The sequence below is a fragment of the Oreochromis niloticus genome, linkage group LG10, assembly GCF_001858045.2.
Source record: "Oreochromis niloticus isolate F11D_XX linkage group LG10, O_niloticus_UMD_NMBU, whole genome shotgun sequence".
NCBI lineage: Eukaryota > Metazoa > Chordata > Actinopteri > Cichliformes > Cichlidae > Oreochromis > Oreochromis niloticus.
In genome coordinates, this window is record NC_031975.2 from 32,766,417 (window position 1) to 32,787,203 (window position 20,787).

The window sequence follows — 20,787 nt, forward strand, 5'->3', positions numbered from 1 at the left end:
AACTGGAAGTTGGTTCCACAGAAGAGGGGCCTGAAAACTGAAGGCTCTGCCTCCCATTCTACTTTTAAATACTCTAGGAACAACAAGTAGGCCTGCAGTGTGAGAGCGAAGTGCTCTAATAGGGTGATATGGTACTACAAGGTCATTAAGATAAGATGGGGCCTGATTATTTAAGACCTTGTATGTGAGGAGCAGGATTTTGAATTCTGGATTTAACAGGAAGCCAATGAAGGGAAGCCAAAACAGGAGAAATCTGCTCTCTCTTTCTAGTCCCTGTCAGGACTCTTGCTGCAGCATTTTGGATTAACTGAAGGCTTTTCAGGGAGTTTTTAGGACATCCTGATAATAAAGAATTACAGTAGTCCAGCCCGGAAGTAATAAATGCATGAACTAGTTTTTCAGCGTCACTCTGAGACAGGATATTTCTAATTTTAGAGATGCTGCGCAAATGGAAGAAAGCAGTCTTACATATTTGTTTAATATGTGCGTTGAAGGACATGTCCTGGTCAAAAATGACTCCAAGGTTCCTCACAGTGTTACTGGAGGCCAAGGTAATGCCATCCAGAGTAAGAATCTGCTTAGATACCATATTTCTAAGATTTTCAGGGCCGAGTACAATAACCTCAGTTTGATCTGAATTAAGAAGCAGAAAGTTAGCGGCCATCCAGGTCTTTATGTCTTTAAGACATTCCTGCAGTTTAACTAATTGGTGTGTGTTACCTGGCTTCATGGATAGATAGAGCTGCGTGTCATCTGCATAGCAGTGAAAATTTATGCTATGTCTTCTAATGATGCTGCCTAAGGGAAGCATGTATAATGTAAACAGAATTGGTCCTAGCACTGAACCCTGTGGAACTCCATAATTGACTTTAGTGTGTGAAGAGGACTCTCCATTTACATGTACAAACTGCCACAGTTCACAAAACCTGCGCCTCAGGAGGTCAGTGTGGACCTGTGTCTTACCTGTGCAGGACACCTGTCTGTCTAACAGCAGGTGGGCAGGGCTTAACCCTCATGCTGTTTCAGAAACTTTTTTTAGAGGATGAAAATATTTCAAATATTTCTCAACTCTGGACTGACCAGAAGTCCGGTGTTACCTCCACCCAACACACACACACACACGGGCGCGCGCGACAAATACACTCTCAGAGTAAACTTCCTTAAACTTGCTCCACTTCCTCTCGCTCTCCTCTCGGACTTCCTCCTCTACTTAAGCTCCGCCCGCCCGCCTCGCGCCGAGATAGAGATCCGCTGTCCCTCTCGCACGCACACACTCACACACACCGACACAGGGAGCGGGACTGAGCGGAGCTACGCGCCCGGACAGGAGCACTGATGACCGGTGAGTCCCTGAGCTTTATCCGCCCCGAGCTCCGGATCAGCTCTGTGTGCGTGCGTGCGAGCGTGCGTGTGTTTCCTCCTTCTGTCAAAACTTTAGCGCGTTATTGATTCCGGCTTTAATTCCCGTCAGCTGATCGATTTTTCTCCTGCTGCGGATCGATAACCGTTATGTGTGTGTGTGTGTGTGTGTGTGTGTGTGTGTGTGTGTGTGCGCGCGCGCGCTGATGTTTGGAGGAAACTGGAGATGGAGTGCGACCACTCCCTGTGTGTGTGTGTGTGTGTGTGTGTGTGTGTGTGTGTGTGTCACTTCTTGTTTTGAACTTGGTGTAGCATTAAAGATTCCTCAGAAACAATAACCGATCAGTGCTGATCGATACCTGAACAGCTGGTTCTGTTGAACTCTCATTTATTAAAACATGTTGAAACGACTGCACTCAAAGTTTGTCCCTGTGAGAGTGTCACAGCAGTGTACACGCACTATACCTGAGTAACGACTAACTTACTGCAGTACTGCCATAAAAACTGCAGCACACTCGCAGTGTGCCTGCTGCTGACATGTCAATGATCACAGTGTGAAGCTTCAGCTCAGAGCTGCTGGCATCAGCTTATTCAGATTATTATGGGGAACTCCGAGTGGACACAGTACCTGTACTAATGCTACCTGCACAGGCTGGACTAGTTTTGTCTGTGAGGGAGCAGATCAGAGTTTAGGATGTTTATTGAACTGAACACATTAGTGATCTGCTGACGGACACAGGCTGAGAAAACATCTTTACACCCTGATCCCAGCAACACAGACTGTACACAAAGGATGGACATAGGCCTCTGACATCATGCATCTGTTTTCTTTTTATTTCACATTCTGAGTTTTTAGTTACTTTTGTAGCAGGAAGTGACCATATTTGGACGAGAGGGTAGCATGCTAAGTTATCAGCTAATGCTAGCTCACTTGGTTATCAGGCTGCAGAGGACTGACACACACACACACACACACATGTCCAAGCCTGGTGGTGAAGGCGAGACTTTCACATGTGAGTAAAACATCTGTAGTTTGGTGTGAGCTGGCGTGCTGGGCGGCGCTCGTCTTGCTTTTTGCGGTTTTAGCTTGAATCTTCTCACAGTCTTGGATGAGCGACGTTTGTTTGGTGCTCAGTTGTCCCAAACCGATCTGCTGCCTCCGGTGCTTTAGGCCTGTTGGCTCCGGTGTCCTGGCAGTCTGGTGCAATATGATTGGTTCTTGTGGTTGACATCAAGTTTAATGAGGTGTTTTTAATCCCGGTCTTGGGTCGATTTGATACTCCTGGTTGGTCCTCTGATCCGTCGCATGTTGGGTGGGGGTTATCTCCCTGGTTTGGTGTGAGTCTGCTCCAGTCCAGGTTTAATGCAGTGTTTGACCTGATGTTCAGGGTTATTTGCTGGATTAGAGTCAGGCTTTTGTCCAAATGAATTCAGAGTGATATTTTTGGTTGTTTTAGCCCCGATTTGGTTTAATCCCAACCTGTAGATGTCTGACCGTCCATCTCAGAGACTAATTTCCACGTCTGAGGTTCATGAGTTGTTCCTGGAAGTATCAGCAGAGAAACACTAATGTAACACAGCCCTGATGTAGAGTTCAGGCTTTAATTCTTCAGTTTGAATTTTCAGTGATGATAAAATCACATTGAAGCTGCAGCAGGAACTCAGGTGTTGTCACCTAAACTACAGACGGTTGTAAAGTTGCGACGGAAAAGTCACAAAAATCTGTGTCAATGCTGGAAAAAACACGACTAATCTTGTCCACGATGACGTCACGCAGAGCATCGGCAGCTGCACGCGCTCAGATGTGAATCAGAAACATCACAGTCATGTCAGCCAGCCGAGGCCCCCCGGGGCTGAGACAGGAAGTCAGAGGGCGGCGGTGTCAGTGCGGTGAAGCTCGTGACCCAGGCCCACCTCTCTGTTGTTTGGTCATTGATGTGGTTTGATCTTGGGATTGGTGTGATGTTGGTCTGTTTGGTGTTCTGGGCTCGTGCGGATAAATCCTCGGGCTGGTGGTGCCTCCAGGTGTTTCGTGGACACGTGTTTTCACCTGGTCTGGATGTGTTACAGCAGGCGGCGCCTGTAGTCCCTCTCGGTGCTGCCTGTAGTTGTGTGTTCGGGGCAGCGGTGCTGATGCCTGCTGGGATATTTCTGGGTGGTGCAGGTTCGGTTGGGGTCCAGGATTCGGTGCAGTTTGTTATTTCTGAGCCTGGGGAAAGTGGACGGTTGGGACACGCCGGCCTCGGGGAACACTTTTCCTTCGTACCAGCTGCTGCTGGATGAAGAGAATGGCGGGCAAACCCTTCCTGTTTCAGTTTCACCACAGACGGTTCCTCTTTGGCAGTCGGAGCGTCTGTCAGGGAGGGGATGAGCTGTGCACCGCGCTCTTCTCCCCTGATGGAGGGGCGCTCACGGTGAGACTCGATGACCTGTAACGTTTCCCTGGTATTCTGTGTTTGTGCTGTCAGTGTGGTTTAATATCCCGGGGAGTTTGACTGCTCTCTGGAGCTTCTGTCCCCAGTTTGGTGAAATATTCTCCACTGCTTTAAATTTGTGTTTGCAGCCCAACAGCCTCTGCTGTTTGGCCTGGTGTTCTTCAGCCTTCTAGTCCCAGTGCTGATCATCTGTGGTGTTTTAGCCGTCCTAATAAAACCTGAAGCCCAGTCAGAGGTGACGTGTGTCACGTCCATGGTCGCTGCTTTGAGTCTGACTCTTTCCTTCTTAGTGCTGCCGACTCCAATCAGAGAAGTCATCAGATCACGATGATTAAAATCTAGAAACAAAGTAAAAATATACGAGTAATAAAGAGTAAATAAGCTGAGAGATGACAATGTGTAAGGCGGGGGGGGGGGGGGGGGGGGGGGGGTACAAACACAATAATCATCACCTGTAACAACAACACACACACCTGGAACACAAAAATACGAAAGTGTGTGTGTGTGTGTGTGTGTGTGTAACTTGATAATGAGTGTGGGCGGCTACAGTGACGCCCCCCAGGATCCAGAGGCAGACAGAGATGGATCATCCACGGCCCCCCAAGAGTACCGAAGACCTGAGTGCACACGTCTCTGCAACGACTCCAGCAGCAGGAGGAGGAAGGAGGGGCGCGCACAGCTAATGGGTCACATCAGTGCAAACCCAGATCAGGATCTCAGGTCTCCAGGTGCCCAAGAACCGCCCCCTACCCAGCAGAGCCCCACCCCCTGACACAGGTCGAAGCCAACCTAGACCACACTGGAAAATCAAGCCACACACCTGAGAACCCACAAGAACCCACAGCCCAGTTATCAGATGATGATGATAAAATCTATAAGGAACATAAAGACAAAACAGTCGAGTTTAAGGCTGCAGCTGAGAGATGAATGCTGCAGAGACGTTTGTCTGCTGACCGATGGCACGCAGCAGGAAAACCAGCACTTTAGTTTCTCTGGATGATTCTGTGGCTGCTGTGTCTTTACGGTGAGGGCGGCGTGGAGCGGAGACACTGTGGTAGCAGCTGCAGCACGCGGGCCTGACGATCTGCGTTTGGTGGCGTGTGAGGATCTGTAGCGTGCAGGGAGGCACAGCTGTTTGACCTGCACGGCGGCGTTCGCTTGCTTCATAACGGCAAGGACACATTTTTGTAGTCTGCCCCGTTTGCTTCAACTTCCCCTTTTTGTCCTGGACGTGTCACAATCTGCTGCTGCTGTGAGAGATCCTGTACAGCAGGTGTGTTTGCCACAGGGGGGTTTCTCATTTATGAAAGTCAGAAAAAGCCCACAGAGCCGTGAAGACGTTCTGTAAAAGTTTCAGAGACGTTCCCGGCTGTGGTTCAGCTGCGGGAAGGCTCGGTTCCTCTGCGGCTCAGGAAGCTCGCTCTGAACCAGCAGAAGAAAATAAAAATACAAGAAAAGAAGACAGCTGACGAGACGAAACCAAAGCTCTTTGTTACTTCCTGAAACGCAGACACCCGAAGCCACAATACTCATAAAAGAGACGGCGGCCGCTGGTCACCGTCACCACAGAGATATGTTTCCCATTAGAGCCGGACGCCAGAGCCCAGCTGTTATTCTGAGGCTGGCAGCGAACAGCACCACAGTTTTCCATAACGTGCTGCGAGTCAGAGGCGCAAGCCGTGAACTCTCACATTCAAACAAATGCAAAGAAGTCGAGTGAACATGGAGCCGCTGCATGTTTCAGAGCTCTGTGTCAGTGTCCTGATACACCAGCTTTCCCTCCGTTTGCTGAGCTCAGCACGCAGCGCTGCGAGTTTCAGCCTCGGCGTGTTCACACAAATAGTCCTAAAGCCCTGACACCAGCCTGCAGCTTGCACTTCCTGTTCCCTCGTCTGGAAGCTCCTTTTCTGATCCGAGGTCTCTCGTCAAGAACGTCAGATGCTTCCACAGCAGGAGACAGGCTAACAGGTGGATACATGAGACCACAGGAGGTGGGCGGAGCTTTAGAGGTGATGACAGAACATAGTTGAACATGTAGTTATGACTTCTGTAAACGGGAAACAGGATTTATGGAAACATGTAAATAGAGTTTATGCACCTCTAACGAGTGTGAAAGTGAACCTGAGCTGTGAACAGCTCTGTGAGGATCTCCAGGCTTCCTGAGAAACACTCAAAGCTCTTTGGATGTTTCTGCCTTTGTTCCGTTCTCTGTCAGGATATCCGGCTCTGATAGAGTTCCCCGTGTGTTTCTCTGCATTAGCTGTGTGTTTGGATCATTGTCACACTCAAACATGAAGCTGATGATAACCAGATGTTTCCAGATGTTCCTGCTGGTGGATCAGACTCTGATGGAACTTTTCAGAGTTTATAATTCGGTTTATCAAAGATCTCAGCAACACCGACCGACCTGCAGCTGGAACCATGACAGCCGCCCTTCACTGGGACGTCTCTGATGAGGCTTCAGTGAGCAGTAGACGATCAGCTGAGGGTCCAGATCGTCTCTCAGCTCCTGTGTCACTCGTCTCCTTGTGTCCTCCACTTGTCCAGCTTCCTCAGTTGTTGTCAGCTGGCAGCTGTTTGGGAATCAGCTTGTTGAGTCCAGGTTTAACTCTGTGGTCAGGTACGAGGACCGGACTGGAGTGAAAAAGCAGTCGATGTCCAAAGAAAGAGCTTTAGAACCGTTGCTCATGAGCACTTCAAACATTACAGCAAAGTGCGACTGCTTGGAAGGAAAAGGTAAAAAAATGAGGGGAGGCTCAAGACTTTTGCACAGACTGCATGATAGAGCTGGGTGTGGCTTCGGTGGGTCAGCACTTACTGAGCGTGCACCATGTCCTCCTCCATCCTCTGTTACCCAAAGCTGAGTCGGTGGCGTCCAGAATGTCTCCACAGGTGCAGTCCACCAACAGGTGACATCATGGAGGCTCCTCCCTTTCCCCCGATTGGCTGTGAGCAGAAGCGTGAGCCTGTTCACCGCCAGCTCAGCGTCTCGTGTCTCTAACGGGTTTCTTACTGATTAAGTGGCTCCAAAAATAAAAAAGCAGATTCACACTTTAATCACACAGTTACAGGAAGGCAGCGTTTACACGGCCGGCTGCAGGTCACCGCTCTCTGTTCTGCTTCCTCTTTTTGTCCTCGCAGTGTGACTCTGTTCCCCTCGCGTCTGCTTTCAGGCCGAGCCGCTCGACGCGCCGAGCTTTGCGACAGGACGAGCACAGTGAAAGCTGCTGTGTTCACCTAGTGGACATTAGAGGAAGTGCAGCATGATGCAGTTTTCTGTCTGTGATAGTGATGTTGATAGCGATGGTGTTGCCGTACGTGAGCTTGACGTGTTGAAATGAGCGCCACGCCTCTGCGCTCATGCAGCCCGCAGTGGAGTTCCTGCTGTATTTCAACATGAAACCACAGCGGCGTGTTCCTGCTGAGGGCTTCCTTTTTTCTGAAGCTGCGAGCGTTACAACAGGACGCCGTTACGACACTCGAAAGGCCGGGTGTGCTCCACCGGCGTCCTCGGCCGTAGAAGTGTGTCACTGCGTCATTTCTCTCAGACGTCAGACATGAACTGTCTGATGAACACATCGGCGAGCTGTGGCGGTGCCGTCACACCGCCACCCCCACCCTGACCACGCTAACACAGTCCCACAGCTTCCTGTTGAAATAACGGTGAAAACCGACTCTCCTACAGCAGCTTTGCATGACTCACTGCTTAAAATAATCCTTCTTTATCTTTAAAACAAGCTGCTTTGCTTTTTAAGCCCCACCTTCCTTTCTGCCGATTGGGTGACTTCTGGAGGCCAACTGATGAGCGGTGCAGGCGTGGCACCGAGCATTCACCGTGTTTGAGTATATACAGTCTCTGCCAATATATTAGGTACACCTGCTGGTACCAAGTTGGACCTTTTTCCTTCAGAGCTGCTTCGATTCTTCGCAGCTCAGATTCAACGAGAGGCCGGAAACATTCCTCAGAGATTCTGGTCCATGTTGACATGACATCATCAAACAGCTGCTGCAGATGTGTCTGAATGTCGCAGCAGAAATCGAGACTCATCAGACGAGGACAGGTTTGCTCTTCTGCTGCTGCAGAGAGATGCTCAACAACCAATCACAGGTCGTCTTGGCCGTGCCTCTGTGTCTGAATGAGTCGAGTTGCTGCCATGTGATTGGCTGATTGAATAACATTGTTAATGAGCAGCTGAACAGTACCTCACCATCAGCGCTCAGTTTTCCTTCAGACATGTACGTGTTCTTGTGGCGCTGCAGAGGTCAAAGGTCACAGTTCTGCGCTTGTGTTGATGCGAGCGAGAGAAGAATAAGCAGGAAAAGCGTGAGATCAGAGGTTAAGGCTTCCAGCAGCAGTGAGCTCAGCCGACCTCCACCCATACAGAGTGAGGGGAGGGTGGGGTCGGCGTCCCCAGAGTCTGCGCTGAGCCTCGCTCTCCGCCCACACATCTGGAGAGCGTCTGCAGGCCGGCTGTCGTCAGCGCTGTCCTCGAGTGTGCGATGTCAGACCACGAAACTGAAACTTTCACTGATAAAAAACCACAGAGAGGCTGAAACGCCTCAAACGACTGCGAGCAGCTGTGTTTTCATCCAGATTAGAAGCACAGCTGGAGACGGCGAGCTTCACTCCTCTGCTGGTGTACGACTGTTATTACTGTCGGTGCCGAGTGACCAGCGAAAAAGAAGAAGAGAGCAGCGCGTCATTGCTGGGCTGAACCCGGATATTTGGACATTTGTTTTTTGATTCACCTCCTCACTGCTTCCAATCAGCACAGACACAGACTGAAAAGAAAAGGAGGCAAAAAGAATACAGACACAAAACATGACCTAAAAGATGCAGAAACAGACGACGGCACAGAGGCTGAACACGCCTCAGACCGTCAGCTGTTCCATCCTCTGCCGGGCTTTTAACCAGCGAAGAAGACAAAGATCTCATTATTGTTAGAATCACGTTTAAAATCATGATAAAACAGTTAAATGTGACGTTTCGTTTTTTTGGTGCACGTTATGGACACGCTGAGGTCACCATGCGCCGCTTTCCGTTTCTTCTTCGTTGGTGCTGTTTTTCTCATAGACTGTTTTTTGAGTTTGTGTCCAGAAATCAGAAGTTCAAACTCGATCAGGAGGATGTGACTGTGGGTCTGGACTGTGGGGAGGAAGAGCTCCCTGTTAACAGGAAGGGACTAACGGCACAGTGTAGTCTGCAGTCCTGGGTGATCTCTGAACTGATGCTCTAAAACCATCGAAGGCCTCAGTCACAGACCTGGAGACTCGTTCTCCTGAGCAGTCGCTGCTTTTAAACCGGTCTGCAGGCCTGTGTGTGAGGGAGGTCAAACATACGGCCTGGGGGCCAGAAGAGGCCCGACGAAGGGTCCAGTGCACGTTACACAATGTGACTCACACACGGTGTGTAACTGTGTGTGAGTCACAGTGTGTTCAACATGTGAGATTTAGTTTTTATGGGTTAGTAGAGGCTGGTTTTACTGATCAGATGTGTGTGTGTGTGTGTGTGTGTGTGTGTGTGTGCAGGATAACATCTCTGCTTTGTTTGCAGACCGTTTCCTTCTGCAGCCATCATTTCCATAAACACAAATACTGACCGGGACAAACCGCCCTCCTCTCTCTCTGCAGGCAGATGATGGGACGTCACGTGTTCCTGAACAAACTGTGTTAACCGAAGGAAAACCGAGGAGTCTCTGACCGCGGAGCAGCACCATCTAGCCAATCAGAATCTCTGAAGGTAAGAAAACAGATCATAGATGTGCTGGTGTGGATCTGCAGTATGCACACATCAACATGAGCCTAACAGAAGACAAAAAGGAAAGAGTAAAGATACGATCTCACCACAGAAAGATAAACAATAACCTAAAGGAGGAAAGAATGATGCAAGACAGAATAACCAAGGTGACCAAAGATTTCCCACAGGGGACAGCCTCTGAGTGGGCAGAAAAGACCCAAAAGACAAACAACCACAAAGAGACAAAACATGAAAGAATAAAGACACCAGGTCACCGTGAACGAGCCAATCACAACCTAAAGAAGGTGAAAAGAGTCTGTTTATTCTTTATGTGTGAGAAAAGATGAGGTAACCTCAGCCAGCGGAGCTGCAGGTCGTTTCACATCAGGTCAGCTGTTTTTTCTGTGGTTTGATGATAAGACAAACTCACATTTCTGTCCTCCGCAGGTCGCCGAGGGGCCAGAGGTCAGAGGTCATCATGCAGACTATAAAGTGTGTGGTTGTGGGTGACGGTGCTGTGGGGAAGACGTGCCTCCTTATATCCTACACCACCGGAGCGTTTCCCAAAGAGTACATCCCCACTGTGTTCGACAACTACAGCAGCCAGGTGAGTGCTCGCCCGCTCCCTCACCTACAGAGGTCACCTGACCTCTACAGCCGCCCAATCACAGCTTTGATCTGATGATTAAAGAGTTCCTGAGTGTTTCTGATCACCGGCACGGACGACTCCTCTGTGGACTCACCATGTGGCCGAGTTAGGCAACCAATCAGTTAAAGTTAAAACACGGCGAGTCCAAAGAAGGGCCTCGAACTCGTGTTTAACCACACACGACATCAGTGCGGCGCAGCGGCCACCATCGAAGGCCGTGATAACGATCAGATTGCAGGCCGATGAGGCCGCCTGCAGCTGCTGCGTGTGTGTCTGATGACAGCTGTTAACCAGCTGATTAACAGCTGATAACGGACTACAGTAAAAATCTATCTATAGTAATACTGTGTGAGTATTACAGTACTGTGGAGTAACACAGACACACACTCACACAGCCTCCACCTTTGAGGTGGAGCTGGTCGTCTCCTCTCCTGCTCCAACAGCTCATGTTAAACATGTTTCTGAAGCTCAGGCCGCTGGTTCTGTGTGATGTGGTAATCTGTTTGTGAGGGGCAGCCAATCAGAAGAAAGGGACCTTAAAGGGGGAGGAGCAGAACATGTCCCTGCACCATCACATGATCACGATCACAGCTTTGAGTTTCCAGTTTGTCTTTGTGATGTGAGCTTCACTGAGTCTGAAGCAGGTAACTGTAAAGGTGAAGACTCCCCCCTAGCCCCGCCCCTCGCTCCACCCCTTGCTCCACCCGTCTTGTCCTTCGTGTCCTTCACACTGAAACCGTTCAGTTAAAAACGACTTCACGTTCATGTTTTTCTTCCTGCTGGTAAAAATAAAACGTGTCACCTGGGAAAAAAAAACTGAATCTGAAATAAAATCGTTACCAAGAAACAAAAAAAAGGCCGATTCGTTGGCGTCCACCAGGTGCGTCGGCTCCTGACACACCTGTTTGCTGGTCAAAGGTCAGCTGTGTGAGAATGCAGAATCCACCTGTGAGACAAAAAGCTGCTGTGGAGTCGGTGTCCAGCAGCTCTTAACGCATACAGGAAGTCACAGCAATGCTCACTTCCTGTTAGATCAGATCCCGTCTCTGTGGAGCGTTATCAGAGCCGTAAATCAGTTTGTACACATCAGGACGTCACAGATGAGCCAGGAAGAGCCAGGTTCCAGTGCTGCATGCAAATTATGTGCAAATAAAGGGGAAGTTTAGCCTTGCCCCCCCCCCCCCACACACACACAGACACACACACACACACACAGACACACACACACACACACAGACACACACAGACACACACACACACCTACATGTATCAAAGCTGAGATCTGAGAAACAAAGTTACAAAAAACACGACTGAAACTTTCTGTCATAAAACCAAACATAACCTGACTGTGTGTGTGCGTGTGTGTGTGCGCGTGTGTGTGTGCGTGTGTGTGCGCGTGTGTGTGTGCGTGTGTGTGTGTGCGTGTGTGTGCGTACCTGCTCAGGTGACGGTGGACGGCAGGATCATCAGCTTGAACCTGTGGGACACGGCAGGGCAGGAGGAGTACGACCGGCTCAGGACGCTCTCCTACCCCCAGACCAACGTCTTCGTCATCTGCTTCTCCATCTCAAGCCCCGCCTCCTACGAGAATGTCAAACACAAGTGGCACCCAGAGGTCAGGGGTCAACTCGTCAGCATCTTTACAGACTTCTGTTGGTTGACAGGGACGGACTGATTTTTGTCATTCATGCACATCGAAGCCTCAATTTTAGCATTTCTCCGCCGCCATGTTGTTCGAGAGGGTTGAGTGCTAATTTATCTGCTAATGCTAACTAGCTTGGTTGCGTCACACAGACACAAAGACCTGCTGATCAGTAACATCCAATCAAAATTGTAGAATTTCATCAGAACTGGAGCCCAGCCTTCTCGTTCGGCCTGTTAACGTGATTAACCGCACAGCGGCCACGTTATTGGTCACATCCCTTTTACTCGAAGTACCCAACAGGAACATGATGTTAGAGGGGACCTTCAAAATAAAAGCCCTGAGGAGTTACCAAGATTGTTTATAGAAAGTCAAAATAGTTTTCTTTCTAGTTTTCATTTACTAAAGGGACAAAGCAGGCTTCCAGAACCTGACCAATCAGAAGAAAGTAGGGTTTTTTTAAAACTTGGTGTGAACTGAAGGCCCAGTATGAAATAAATAAGACTTATTTTGAACTGTGAATCATGCAAAGCTACTCCAGTGGAGACCAAGAATAAAATCAAAAGCTTTTTCCTGAAGCAGTCCAAAATAATAATGACCTTTGCTCTCGTCACCAGGTGTCCCACCACTGTCCCGGCGTTCCCATCCTCCTGGTCGGCACGAAAAGCGACCTCAGGAACGATGCCGAGATTCAGAGGAAGCTCAAGGAGCAGAACCAGGCGCCGGTCACCCACCAGCAGGGCGCCGCCCTCGCCCGCCAGATCCAGGCCATCCGCTACATGGAGTGCTCCGCCCTCAACCAGGAAGGCATAAAGGAAGTGTTCACCGAGGCGGTGAGGGCGTACCTCAACCCGCAGCCCACCGTCACCAAGAAGCCCTGCGTCCTGCTGTAGGACCCGGAAACAGCGACGCGTTTGAGTTGGGCTGATGTTCGTTTAACTGCCTGAGAGACTGGACACAAAGTTTATGTTAAAGATTTTTGTGTTTGGTTAGATTTTTATCTTTTAATTTGCAAAAATGAAGTTTTGAATTAAGGAGGAGCCGAGAGTTTATCAGCTTTTGTTTTTTTTTTCTGACGCACCGATGAAGCGCTGGCGGTCCGTGAGAGCTGCAGAACATCTTTAAGGACCACCAACCACAAGCACCATCCTTAGCTCCAAATTTGACAGACATGCCTGCAGCTTAAAGCTGTCGTCACATTAGTTTGAAACATTTCCCGTCTTCACTTTTTCCATTTTCAGGCCCAAATGTTTCCTCAAGTTCCCAAAAGCAAAGAAACCTGCATTAAAATGAGGCTTAAAACGGGTCATCGGGCGTGGAAGTGCTGGAGCATTTACAATAAAATTCATGGAAATGTTTGAAATTTTGTAATAAAGTTTGAAATCGCCATCAAATATTTATGATTAAAGGAAAACAATCAAAGTTAATGAAGCTTTTGTTCTCCGTTTATCTGCCTGGTGATGAATCACCCTCCACACGGAAACCAGAACACAACAATGAGTTTATGAGGAATGATACGATCAGGTTCATTCTTTGAGAGATGAATAACAGCTTCGTGCACATCGCAGCAAACAGGAGCTGCTTTAACGGGCGCTGTGACAACAAGAGCTCAAACAAAGGCTGAAAAACAGCGTGAAGATGGTCTGAGGCTGACGGGCGGGTCTGACAGGAAGCTGCTCTGGTGGAGCGCCGAGCTGATCTGCATAGAAAGAGGAAGTTAAATATAATCCTGTTATTGATACTGAGAATTTACTGTGACTGCACACACACACACACACACACACACACAGGTTGTGTGAAATGTGATCTGTGAGGCAGCTTTCACAAGTCAGAGATGTTTAAACAAAGAGCAGCTGTGCATCATTCAAAGTTCATAATAATCCTTCTTTATCTCATACCAGGCCTCCAAACTCTTAGAGCTCCTCCTATTTTATACTCATAACTAGGGATGGGTACCGGTGTGTTCTGACATAAACGGTAGTAACCAGACCGAAAAGCAGCGCACATTTAGGTGCTTTTTTTTTCCTGAGCCAATTCTAGCCAATCATTTTACGTTTCCGAGGATAGTAGGCGGGGCCAGGTACGTACGTTCTTTTAGAGCAGAGCTACAGATTAAAAATGCCCAAGGCGAAGCGATCAAAAGTCTGGCTGTACGTCACAGCAAAAGATGCAAACTCAGCAGCCTGCAACAAGTGCTTTAAGCTGATACTGTGATACTGTCAAAGGAGGTAACACCTCAAATCTGATGAAACACCTGGCGACGCATAGCGTTTTTTTTAAAGCCGAGAAATGCGCCGTGTTTGATAGCTTGCTGCGAGACCTCACACCGAGCACATCTACTGCGGGTGTGGTGCCTGTTATCGGACCCGGAGTTAGCAACATCCCCCAAAAACCCGAAGAGTCCTGGCCCCTAGCCCTGTCAGCGTAGCAGAAATGATGAGGATGATGATGGCAGCAGCAGCCGTTCTTCTCTGCGTGAGTAGCTTCATGTTGTTCGTGTGTAATTAACGTTGAGTAGGCTAACCACGTTATTACATTAATGCATGTAAGGTGAACTAGCAAACACCATCGTAGTTACATGCGGCTGTCTTCTTGTTTGATGGCAGATACTCCCTTCACCCTGGCCAAAAAGGCTAAAATGACCAAAGAAAAAGTGGAAAACAGTTAAACATGAGAGGTTTTTGGACAAAGTTTGTGTTTTTTCCATTGTTTAAGCACTGCTTCCAGCCAAGAGTGAGACCATATATGCCCCATAGCTGCAGAAAAGGCTAACATTGTTATCTTTTTACAAAAAAACAGCTGAACATGAGAGGTTTTTGGACAAAGTTTGTGTTCTCCATTCTTTAAGCACCGGTTTGAGCACCGTTTAAGCACCGGCACCGTTTCAAAAGTACCGGTTTGGCACGGGTATCGGATAAAACCTAAACGATACCCATCCCTAGTCATAACTGATTGATTTCCTCACAGTGGGTGGGGCTTCTTTGCTGATGAAGAAGCCCCACCCATGTGACATCACACAGATTCAAAAGTAGAAAAAAGTGTCATACAGATACACAACCTCATTATTATAATGTTTAATATGAAAACAGAAATGTGACAAAAGTATGAAGACAAACAGTTTCTCTGAATTCAGACACAAATGTGATGGTTGTCTCTCTCGATGATTTAATTTACTGTATTTTATCTAACTGTGCTTCCTGCAGTATGTCGGCTGCTGTGTTTTCTTAAAAACGAGGTGACCTTTCACCTTAATGATGACAAAAGGAGCTTTTTTTTAATGCTGCTGGTGTCTTTATCCAGGCCAGCAGTCCTGAGGTCACCTTAAATCATAAAAGAGAGGAAAAGTGAGCAAAGCATGTTGGAACGTCTCTGTTTGACGATGAGGAAGATTTCCCATCACTCCCTGCACAGCTGAGGGTTTCCTCTCCATCCTCATCATTTATTCAGAGGCTGTTTCCAGTGAACTCGATCAACATCAGCCTCAAAGGTTCAGAATCAAAACGTAAAAACCGTGGATAAAACCAGATGGTAGAACCAGCACAAAGGAAACACGGCTGTCAGCGATGCCTGTTCTGGTTATTAGTTAGACTTTTACAATACTTCTGCTCTTTAACTTCCCCTAATGCTAACTTTAAACGTGCAGCTCAGCTGTGATGGTAAAAGTCGATTTTAGCTCCATGACGGCGTCTCCGCCGTCGTCATGTGAAGCCGGCTTGTTGTTGTTCAGGTAAATGAATTCAGGGGAAGTGAAGTTAATGAATGGCCCGGGACAAACAACTTCCTCAAACGATGAAAGGACTGTTATAGCGACTGATCACAGAATAAACAAATCACAAACACACCGAGTCCAAAACTCAGCACACAGGTTCAGGGAAACAATGAGTACACCTAATATTCAGGTTACCAGGGTAAATAAATGTTTACACACGAAATATAATCATCTCTGATGTCCAACCAAACCAGACTTTTATTTTCCTGCAGTGTCTCTGCATCATTGAACACTAATTTATGACACACTGATCGAATCCTGCTGCTTTAAATCTGAACTGCACTAAGTGATGAGTCTTTATTATTGGGGTCTTCGCTAACTTAACTTCATATAGCACTAATTGACAAAAGCAGCTGCCTAAATGACAATTTAAGGAAAGGAGAAGAAATCCAACAAGACAAACAATAGGTACATAGAAAAACACAAATAATACATCAGTTATTTAAATTTAGAAGTATTACTCAGAAAATGTTTGAAATTGCTCACCAAAGTGTGGATAACAGTTAATAAACAAATCAAACTGTTAGCTAAACATAAACGCTAAAATAACTGTAACACAATAGCTAAAACTAGGCTAAGCTAAGCTAAGCTAAAAAAAATTTTGTTTCCACTTGAAAGTGATCACTAAACATAAAGTTTGGATAAACAAATAAAGTAGTTAGATGCTAAAAAAGTGAACAGCTAGCTGATTTACAAGGAAAATGTCAGAAATCGTTTGCTAACATTAACAAACTTGTTAGCTAACAGTATGAATTACAGTAGAATTACAGAGAAATAGAAAAGAAAATCACTAGAAAGATATTAAGAAGCATTTAATTATGAACTAAACGTATTGATCGCATTTACAATTACTGTCTGAAAATATGTAAAACTGGAGTTTGATAAAGTTCAGATCAAAATGAAAAATTGGGAAACGTTACTAACAACTAGAGGAAAAGGTTGGAAATTAATAGCATAAAATAGTTCACTACAAATTAGATTTATTGTTTAGCTGAAGCAGCATAATTAATGTGTGTAAGTTAAAGCAGCTTTCAGAATAATTTAAATATATATGAAATTTCATGGCTCAATAAACTCATAGGAGATCGGCTGGACGTGGTGACTTAAACTGAAGAGTAAAGTTGTGGTTGCCATGTTTAAAATAGCGGCAGTGTAACAGAGAACAGCGAACTGAAAGATCCAGATAAATTAAAATATTTGAAGATGCTGTGGATGAAGGAGGATTCCATGAGTCCATCGGACAGGACCGACTTATGAAGGGACCAACACCGTCACTGAGCTCAAAGTCACGTCCTCGGAGCGTGTGGACATTTGTGGACGTTTCAGTCATCGGAGACTCCAGCTCTGACTAAAAGATGCTCACATCCGTCTGCACTCTGCTCACAGGACATCAGAAAGTGTGTTAGAGACAACAAAAGGTTAAAGAGGCTGAGCTCTTTCAGGATGTCGTCTTTTCCTCTGGAGCGTCTCTTCATACGCAGGGAGCCACTTCCTCTTCCTGTCGAAGCTTTAAGATGTGATCCTGCAGTTTGTTTCTCTTCAGGCCAAAGCCACTCCTCTGTAGAGCGTCTGGATCAACATGTTTGTAGCTGATAAAGCAGCAACTGAGACCATAAACTCATCACAGAAGTTCAATTCACTTTTATTTATTAAATCACAACAGCAGTAACTCAAGGTACTTTATATTGTAAGGTAGACACTCTACAATAATAAACTGAGGTCAGAGATTAAGGCTCTCTGACCTAGAAGCTACTTCCATCATTATCTACAGTCTGTGGTTACAGTCCGTATTTCTGCAGCTCCAATGAACTGATGTCCAGCTGTGTCAGTAAAGTTTGGTATCCAAGTGTCCATGAAAAGCAGATTTACCAGCGGTGTGTGTTTGTGAGGTCAGGATGGCTACAGAGCTGTGGTTAGGTTCACGTAAACATGTTAGCAAAGATGGAGGACGAGGGTCAAACTGTCCCACTGAGACAAACGCCATCACACTGAAGGAGAAATGGGCCAAACTTCAGCAGAGAGAACAAATGAGATGATCCGTCCGTCTCATCAGACTTTATCTCCACATTAAACTTGACTTGCCAATATTTTTGAGGCCACAGGGGGCGCTGCTGAGCAGAAACGTTAAATCCCAGTGGGTCAGACAGGGTTGCAGCCTGTCAGCATTTTACCGTCTTTATATTTAACTTCACACTTACTAAAAGTAAAGCAAAGAGACTCGAATCAGCAGAAGAAGAAGTTGATGACATCAGCATGCCACTTCTTCTTTTCCTTTTTGAATCGGTGAGAAGGTTTGATTGGACCATGACTCACGGCCCAAACATCAGTGTGAGCCTCGTGACTCCAGTGAATCACCAGTGTTCCCAGTATGATGGGCAGACACTGTCACCCAAACTCTCACGGTACCTCCTTCTTTGCATCAGTGATTCACACAGCATGTTTTGTCTCTGCAACGCCCCCTGCTGTCCACAGTTTAGTTCTAATGATGGAAACGACTCATATCCCAAAATGTGAAATGTCATAACAACAGACTGCAAAGATTTTCAGAGCTCATAAACTGTCAGAGCCCTGGAGATCCCTGAGGTCTGCTGCTCCGTGCTGCACCTCGGTCCAGGTTAAAGACCAAAGGCGACTGTGGTTTCGAGGTTGTGGCCCCAAAGCTGTTGAACTGGTTTCCACTGGAGCGAAGATCTGTGACACTGCTGATGTCTTAAAAAGAAACTGAAAAGCACTGAACAAATAAAACGTATTTACTATTTTATTGACAATATCGAAACGTATTAAATATTTAAACTGTGAAACTGAAACATTTTAATAAAACTATGAGCTCAGTTTAAATTTAATGGTCTGTAAAGTAGGACAGGTCCATGTTTCCTCTCTAACGTCAGTCTGTTCTGGTCTGATGGAGGGTTCCAGCTGCTCAGCAGTCCTGTTGTTGCTGTCAGGAAGTCACGTGACCGCTTTGGTTGTGTCACAGGTAGCAGCGTTAACATGGCGCCTGTGGGTGTGGCTTCCTGTCAGCTGTTACCTGTTTGTTTGTGGTAGCTTTGTTTACATCTGTTTTCTTCAAAAATGTCCTAAACTCTTCTGGTTTAGGACTTCCAATCGCTCCTAAATATCCAAGCCACTGCTGAAGAGCATTCCCGACTGGCCCCAGGATGTCAGGAATTTCGTATGGACAGCCTTAAGGTGTAGTTTGACTGTAATACCTGCGTACCTGACACAAAGAGTATTATAGCTGAACAAACTCTAAAATAATGCTGAAGGTAACAGAAGCTGAAAATAAAGATTCTAAACAATAAAATCTCTAAAACAATAAAAGCACAAACGCTGGAAACACCGGGAACAGAAAGAAACTCAATCTAATGAGAAAAGTGCTAAACCATTGTTCCCGGGACATTTTGCACACTTTTCATGAGCACATTAAACTTCGACCCGTCGACTTCATGCACTCTGCATTTGCTGCTTCCTGGCTCTGCTGTTCCTAATAAACTGGTTTATTTTAGGATTTTTCAGGAAGCTGACTGAAGCTCATTTCACTGTCAAATCACAGCAACACCTGCTGAGCTTCATCCAGTGTGAACCTCATTTATTCTCTGTTACGCCCCCAGTCTAGGCGGGTGGAGACGCACATAAAGGTTGGAAGAGAGAGAGACAAATACACGCCCTGGTTCCCAAGCCAAACATCCAAAACCAGTTGTGAGTAAAAAAAGTGATTTTATTAAAGGTGATGAAGCATAGCTCCAGGGTGAACCCAGGCCAAAACAATAAACAAAACCAACTAAATCCCACCAGAGAAAACTAACTAAACCCTATGAAAGAAATAAAACAAACAAATGACAATACTAACCCTCGCTCCCTAACCTGGAAAACAGGAGAAAACTGTTCCAAAGAAAAAGGCGGCTCACCCCTTCTGCTTCAGCCTATAAGTGCCTAAGCACTAAGTTAACACACTAGGAGCTGCTCTCACCGAACACGCTCACACAAACACACAACAAAAGGTATAAGCTGGAAACCAGGGCCAGGACCGCGTCGGCTGTCAAACCGCTTGCTCGCTTCTCTCTCTCTCTCTCCCCGGAGCTGTCAGAGCGGCTTTTGAACGTGGGCACGTGTTCCACGGACCAATCAGCCGCTCGCTACTCTTCATTAGAGGATGGACCTGCAAAGAGTCTAAAACACAGTAGAGAGACAGAACAAGACAGCACACAGTGGTCATATGGCCGCAGCCGTAACATTCTCCGTCTACCTGCTGATGATTAACTCGCCTTTGGCTCATTTACATTTCATATTTTTAAGCCTCTGCTGCAGGAGGCGCCTCTGAGCCCAGTGAAAGGGTTCATCATCATGGTGATAATAATCTGTCCCACGTCTCTGCAGAGTTCACTGACTCACGTCAAAAGCGGACATATTCACTGTGACATCATCAGGTTGACTTGGAGTCGCTTAGCGAGCCATCAGTCAGGAGGTGAACCACCTCACCAACAGACTTTACAGATGAACACTGATGATGTTCAGTTTGCAGCTGGGATGAAGGTCAGAACCTCCACATCTGCGGACGAGGTTCTCTGCTTGGAAACACTTCACTGCTCCTTCCTAGTGTCCTGGGACTCTCTAAGGACACTAACAAGCCCAGTGAGGATGTACAGGAGGAGGTTTGGATAGTTTGAAGTGGCAAAACCTCCTCAATAACCATGTGATCCTCCTCAAGTAGTGATTGAATCACAACAGGGACAAAGAGGACGTATGACTGCACTGCCACAACCATCTCAAGTGCCAAATTAACCTACCAGCTGGTCCTTTAAGGTCATCCTACGTCTACTAGGACTTTGTAAGTACACAAGAAAGACCTCGGTGATATCAATGACCTTGACAAAGCCACAGAGGGGTAAAGAGAGCACATGTAAGCACTCCCAGAACTTCAAGTACCAACCTAATGTAAGTGATCACATTCTTATCCAAGAACCTCAATGGCAGCACCAAAACCTCTACCAGAACTTTTTATTCTTCCCAACAAGTCCCAGCAAAGACAAGTGACACATGTAGGCACTCCTACAACCTCAGGTACCAACGAAACCTGATAGACCTGATCTCTGAATCCTTCTTTGAACACTAACAAGCACCTCAAGCAATCCCTGAACCTGAATGAGGGTACCAAAACCTCCTTAAGAACCTTGTAATTCTTCCCAAGAAGTCCAA

At 46.8% G+C, this 20,787-nt stretch overlaps 1 protein-coding gene across 1 annotated transcript; it reads left to right on the top strand.

Annotated features, from left to right (window-relative positions):
- The first annotated feature begins 1,195 nt into the window (after window positions 1-1,195).
- Window positions 1,196-13,249, top strand: rhogb (ras homolog family member Gb). Its single transcript, XM_019364068.2, has 5 exons — window positions 1,196-1,342; window positions 9,426-9,534; window positions 9,979-10,138; window positions 11,625-11,795; window positions 12,440-13,249. Exons 3-5 carry the CDS (start codon window positions 10,010-10,012, stop codon window positions 12,713-12,715), a joined length of 576 nt encoding a protein of 191 aa, XP_019219613.1. The 5' UTR covers window positions 1,196-1,342; window positions 9,426-9,534; window positions 9,979-10,009; the 3' UTR covers window positions 12,716-13,249.
- Window positions 13,250-20,787: the final 7,538 nt, after the last annotated feature.